The 6,699-nt window shown below is 41.4% G+C and overlaps 1 protein-coding gene across 1 annotated transcript; it reads right to left on the bottom strand.

The window, feature by feature from the left end:
* Window positions 1–111: 111 nt before the first annotated feature.
* seraf (Schwann cell-specific EGF-like repeat autocrine factor) lies at window positions 112–4,465 on the bottom strand. The gene is made up of 5 exons (XM_083760434.1): window positions 4,026–4,465; window positions 2,707–2,802; window positions 2,358–2,462; window positions 1,792–1,887; window positions 112–473 (listed from the first exon to the last, which is right to left on the bottom strand). Exons 1-5 carry the CDS (start codon window positions 4,288–4,290, stop codon window positions 361–363), a joined length of 675 nt encoding a protein of 224 aa, XP_083616560.1. The 5' UTR covers window positions 4,291–4,465; the 3' UTR covers window positions 112–360.
* Window positions 4,466–6,699: the final 2,234 nt, after the last annotated feature.

Raw genomic sequence — 6,699 nt, 5'->3', positions numbered from 1 at the left:
TTGTACATACATAAAAAATAAAATGATCTATACTATTTAATTTATCTTATGCCTTCTTTGACTGAGGTATTTTGCTCAAATTTACTATACCTGATCACAATGATATACACATTTCACAAACATTCATTTAATGTCGCAAAATACAGTACATAGTGTGTTTATACAGTTCAAAGATACATTTTAAACGGGTTCAATGGTTTACAGAAACATTACACATGTTAAAACAAAACTACCACAGCACCTGCAGTTCAAACCATTTGGTAATATTCCACAAGCTCACAATGCATTGCACTGCAATGTGTTGTGATCTTGTAGATCTGCTATTGTTGCACCAAGCTTAAAACAGGCATACAGGGCAAACTAGTGAGACTTTTTCCTTTCCCCACAGCGAGGGCCAGAGTAAGGAGGGCGACAGCGGCAAGTCTCGGGAGAAATACACTTCCCTCCGTTTAGGCAGGGCCGACTGCATACAGCTACAACAGAGAGAGACAGGGAAAACAATCAGGAAAGTATTTGGTTGATCGTGTACTAAAAATCCTGTGTTAAAGCGGCAACTTTGAACCAAGGCAAAAAGCATCTGTTATTAATTTGTCCTACCCACAATTCGAATCTGGGTCCCCTGCACAAGTGCTGATGTTTTTTATTACCAATGAGCTAATAGAGCACATCTACTTACTCAGGGGAGAAATATAAGTTTTACCTTCAGGCAGTACCACTTGTCAACCAGTAGTGGTCCTACAGTCCAACCCGACCTCAGGATCTTAAATGTCTCGACTACAACCACTGCAGTTGTGTTAGATGTATTAGATGAACATACTCAACTATACAGATCAGTCCAAATAAAAATGATATTCAGTGAAAAGGTTACATCGTGGAAATGTAGCTGAACTCAAAATTGACTGAATGTCAAAAGAATGCCACTTTTTAGGGTTAAATACTCATTTTTGGGGGTCTGTGGTGTGCTTTCAGCCAAAAGTAAATTGTTAAGGACAGTGGATTTCACTGAGGAAAGAAACAAGGAGATAAGAGAAATAAGAAACAAAACAGTTAGGAACTTTTAAAACCTAATAGTACAGGTATCCGGAGAAATCGCCACGATTTAGTGCATTTTAGTTTTACTTCACCTTCATTTAAATTGCATTGAATTGAAAGAGAGAGAGAGAGAGAGAGGATAGTTGTTTAGAGTTAACAGTAGAGAAAGTAGGAATGCTAAAAGTACAGAAACAATGTAATTCACATTAGTAAACAATTCCTGAAATGGTAGGCCTACTTATCATTGGTATTCACATACTCACCTTTTTATCATCATCTAGCTGACCATTTAATTGCACAAAATAATTTGATCACTTTGGAAATGAACTATAACATCTGTGAGTTTGACATACTACACTGATGAAGACAGCATGTTAGCATAACGATGAAGACATTGATGAAGAATTGTCTTGGTAAACTGGCGAGTTCTCCGGTATTCATCGTACAAACCCAATGACAACTTTAAAGAGAATTCATGAACTCATCTGTTTTTATCGCACCTGGAGAAATAAATGATAAGCGGAGGGACAGTTTGCCTTATAGTAGGTAGGTGGCAGATTTACAGTATAATTCAGTGCAAAAGCAGAAACCATTTGGCCTCATCTTAAACTGTTGACAGACTGATTACTGCAGTATTATTTAGCACTGGAGAGAGTGTGTATGTGTGTGTGCGTGCATGTGTGTGTGTGTGTGTGTGTGTGTGTGTGTGTGTGTGCGTGTGCGTGTGCGTGTGCGAGAAAAAGTCGGACAGACACTAACCAGTATGGCAGGCTCCACCAAGCCACCCTTCTGGACAGCTGCAGATTCCTGGGGCAACGCAGCTTCCTCCATTCCTACACCCTTGGGGACAGATAGCTGGGAAACGGACCACAGTAACACATTCTCAAAATACCGGATATACTGTAAATCACCATTCACCAGAAGAATACATTCTATAGGAGTATGTATAGGCTATAAAAATGATATCCCATTCATGATAACTGGATTGACTGTTACTGTGGCAGATGATACTCCACATGGCAGTAACTTTGGCCTTGGGAAAAGCCTTTTGGGAAAGCCTTTAGCCACGTTAGCCTCAATTACACTCTGTTGTGTCACAGGGGGAAATAAGCCAATCTAGTGAATCTACAAGCTCACAATGCGTCACATCACATAGTGACGTTGTAGATCTGCTATTTCGACATGCCCAAAATAGGGAAGGCTGGTTGAAAGTGGCCAAAGTCAGCAAGCCAACTTTTGATGAATAGTTCCAGCTGAGACATCAGCCAGTCATTTGGGGACATTGACCTTTGGTGCTAATAGGGTACTTAAGGCTATAAACAGACCTTCTTGACACTTGGAGCCAGACCAGCTTGATGGACAGATGCACTTGGCCACTCCGTTGACAGCAATGCATTCCCCTCCATTCCAGCATCCACCAATACACGTCACTGACAAATACACAGCAGTGGAATCAATGAGACTTTGATTTAATATTGTGAATGATTTGATTGATCGAAGGATTGATCATTTCATAGTGGCAAATTTGGAAATTCAGGGGGAAAACATTGTAATCAATTTACTAAAAACTGAAACTTTGCACTTGATTTCAATAGCCTACATATGCCATAATAAAGTGATTTCTTAAGTCGGTTTATTCAAACATTCCGACAAGTTGCAAACAACACATATTACCTTTATGGCAGTATTTCCCTCCAAATCCATGGCGACACCTGCATTTCCCTGGACGAAGACATTCTCCTCCATTCTTACATTTGGGATAACAATTAGCTGCATTCAACACAAGAGCATTCAATCCCATTCAACACATAAATGTAATGTTAGTCTGTGTTTACCGTGTATCAATCAATTATCATTTCTAACACTGCCAAATAAAAACCACACTGACAGATATCTGCATGGGCCCTGGAGTCCTAGGGGTTATTTTATTATTCTAGGGGAAATTATATTAGAAAACGTACAATCATTTGATAAGAGTTTCACATGCAGTTATTATTTCTATAGGGCTACAGTTTTCCTATCTAAGACATAAGGAAATGTGCACCAAATTACAAACTATCGGACCAAACCATGTAACATGGCCAAATGTTCTTACATTGGGGTCCCAGAGATAGTCTAGTAGCCAGCCCATAGAGTCCCATTGTGAACCCGTGTTGAGTACACCAAGGTTTTATGTTAGAAATGTTTAGTATGGATCCCCAGCATGTAGAAACTGCCGGATGCTAACTTGCATATGTTGAGCAATTTTCATAATTGGCATAATATGTGACCATAACAATTACAACCTAAGGCTAGAAGGCAAAATATTCAAAATGTCATCATGCTTTATGTAGCATGTGACTAAAAACGGCCAATGCCGTCATCACAAATTGATGATGTCAGCACATTTGGGCAAGTGGGCATTGCCGTTTTAAGCCCAATGAGTGTTTTTTTTTTGCAAAACTAATGCTTGGAATGGATTCAGCATCATGAAAACCCCCTAGTTTGACACATCACATGCTAGATAAAGCATAATGATTTCTTTTAAATATTTTGCCTTCTATAGGTTGTTAATGGTATGGTCACATATTATGCCAATTATGAAAATTGCTCAACATATGCAAGTTAGCATCTGGCAGTTTCTACATGCTGGGGACCCATACTGAACATAAAACGTTGGTGTAGGCTACTCAACATGTCTTTTTGGCTACTAGGCTAAGATTACAAAATAAATTAATAAAATATCTTATCCGTTTTGATTGATTGATTGAAATATTTATTAACAGTTTGTAGAATTTACAGTACATTTTAAGCACAAACTCAATACAAAGACTGTCAACTGTGAGTGGACGACCCAATTAAGCATTACACTTGTTTACAACAGGGTCCACATTGTTCAATTCATCAAAACATTTAGAGACATACAAATAGACACCGTGGCCTAATAATGCATAATTAAACTGGGGATCCTTGAAATCAAAAAGGTTGAAATAACCAAAAGGTTGTAACTTCACCATACTGGCAGGTCTCTCCTTCATAACCTCTGGAGCAGAAGCAGGTGTTGTTGCGGATGCATATTCCTGCGTGTTTGCACGGCGGATCACACCGCGCAGCGGGATCAAACACGAAGCCCACCGCTACTCCTCGAGGCGCGTCGGAGCCGCGCGCGGCGCACATGGCCACGAACGCCACCGCCAGCAAGAGCAGCAGCTGTGCGAGCCGCCTCGTCCTACTCAACGCCGTTGAGGAAGGAGATGAAAGACGCACAGCGAGACCCATTATTAACTGATGAATTTGGCTTTTCGCGACTTTTTGAGTTAAACTCTGGAAGAAGATGGAATTGGAAGAAAAAAGCGACGTGCAGAAAGTCTGTCAAACAACCACCTCTCCTCCCCCTCGCCCCTGGCTAGTGGCTGCAACTAGAAAGATAGAATCTACGAACAAGGTTAGTGGAGGCAATGTCAGCACAGCAGGGGACGGAGTGGGGACGGGGGTGGGTGGGTGGGTTGGGGTGGTGGTCTGCTTTTTTCTGGGGGCTGGCCTGAGGAAGATAATGTTGTTGTAGGCCTACTGCTCATAGATGTATGGCACTGCAGCTTACCAAAAAAGAACAGATCCAATAAGTGCTGTTTATAGTGATTCACTGGTGCTATATCAGCAGTGCAGTGTGGTGTGCTATTAGTGCAAAATGTGGAAGTTTTGCAGTGATTCCCAACCTTTTGAATTTATTAACAGATTGGAGAAACTGGACGACTCCATGACTTGTTTACAACAGGGTCCACTCCACCATGTTCAATTCATCATAACATTTAGAGACGTATATACACAACACTATAGCCAAAAACAGGAAATCATCATAGAGGAGGTAAGGGGCGGGGGATTCCGTTTTTCCGGGGCCAGTTTCGAATTGCAGCCGTCCGTAGACCGCCCTTTGAGAGCCTTTTTGAAGGAGTCAAGGAATTCGCATGTCTTAATGACTGTTGGTAGGGCGTTCCACATTTTGTTCTGTTGCTCCCTTTCTGTACAGGTGGGTTACTTTGGCCACTATTTAGTAAACTGTCACAGTCAAGGTCATGCATGGACTTGATGCATTTGATACTGGCTGGCACTAAGATTTAGACTCGTAGACGTATTCCTTTTTATCGATTTTGACATTTTCAGATTCCGGTGAACGCCGGAATTATGCTCAACGTAAACAGGAAGTAAACAATGGGGAAATGGCGTTCGACCACAAACGGGATTAAAACACTTCTTTATTTAAAAGTACAGACTATAAGTACATTGCACAAGCATTGAAGCACCCCGTAGTCCTCTCTAACATTTGTGGCAGCTATAGTGCTGTCCCCTCCCCCGGGAAATGAACACGACTCTTGTAGATTGAAAATGTCAAAATCGAAAAAGGGTTAAGCTATGGCTGGCACCCAAGTCTATAGGCCTACTGTTAAATCTTAAAGCGTTCATTTAACTCAGGAAGTGTACAAATGGAAACACTGGGCTCTCCACCCGCCCTATCCTAACTATTAATCATTTAGCTGAGGACCCACTAGGCTGCCATCAGCAATGATGAGCATGACCTTGATGTTTGATATGGACAATGGACATGCACTCCTTTTTGGGTCTGTGGGTGAAGTTGTGGCAGGCTCTGTCTCTTGGTTTCCATCCGGGTCGTAGTGGAAGGTTAGGGACTAGCCCTAACTCTAGTAGCCCGCCTTGGCTCTAACCCTAACCCAACTTGACCGGGAATTTCAAATTCATTCTTTGTTCCATGCTTGTGCCTCCTTCCATGCAGTGTCCGTTGTAGACTTGGTCTTGTCCGTGGCAAATTTATTTTGTACCCACCATTATAATGTTCTTATTTACTTACTGAAAGTCATATTCTGAAGGTTTTCTTCAGAATATGTCTAAACCTTATTTACTACTATATGACACTATGGCATATTTGGAGACCCGGGTTGTCAAATGTTTTATTTGCAAGGGCCCCCTTAACTCTGAGAGAGTACAAATGGAACCATTTGAACACTCAGTTACAGACCCGTTATGGTCATTCTGGGCTAGCTTGTATGTCTTTGGAAAAAAAAATATTTTGACAAAAATGTCCACTATAAGCCAGCATGGCAATGACCCCTGGTTGCATGACAGAGGGTGGTGGCAGTGTACCCCGCAGCCTGGAACAGAAGCACAGAGTGAGAGAAGTAGACGTGCTCTGATCAGGTTTTTTGGGACCGCGATCCCGATTGTTTTTCTCACGATCGGCTGATACCGATCTTGTGCGTACAGGGAATATATTAATATTTCCAAAATTATTATGTCAAAAACCCACGTCAAAACTGTTCCTGTGTGTGTTGGGAGGAAGGGGAGAATATTCAGGCCTGTCACAAAGATGCAAAACGAAATTATACTATATATCTGATTGACTTTTAGACCACTTAAATGGTATAAATAAAGGAACGGCTTCTCCAGATCGAGTATCTTGCCGATCACAGATTGTCAAGTCCTAAGTCGTTTACATTGGATTAAACGACATCGGCCGATCACTGATCGGTGGCCAATGGATCGGAGCACCTCTAGAGAGAAGTGAACTAAATTAGAGCAGAATAGTGGTGAGATGTTGCACAGTGAAATAAGTGGTTACTCAATTAGCTTTGAGTCATGAGTGTAACTGCCACAGTCCTGTTACTTTTCTGACAC

This window comes from Protomyctophum parallelum, assembly GCF_964188405.1.
Source record: "Protomyctophum parallelum genome assembly, chromosome: 3".
Lineage (NCBI taxonomy): Eukaryota > Metazoa > Chordata > Actinopteri > Myctophiformes > Myctophidae > Protomyctophum > Protomyctophum parallelum.
This window is presented reverse-complemented; position numbering and strand designations above follow the sequence as displayed.

Bases quoted from the DNA above. Each gene is read 5' to 3' on its own strand.
- seraf (XM_083760434.1), bottom strand. From the start codon at position 4,290: ATGGGTCTCGCTGTGCGTCTTTCATCTCCTTCCTCAACGGCGTTGAGT. The intron at 2,463-2,706 runs GTAATATGTGTT...TGTATTTGTCAG, and splicing joins AGGGAAATACTGCCATAAAG to TGACGTGTATTGGTGGATGC. The intron at 474-1,791 runs GTTAGTGTCTGT...TCTCTGTTGTAG, and splicing joins TGGTGGAGCCTGCCATACTG to CTGTATGCAGTCGGCCCTGC.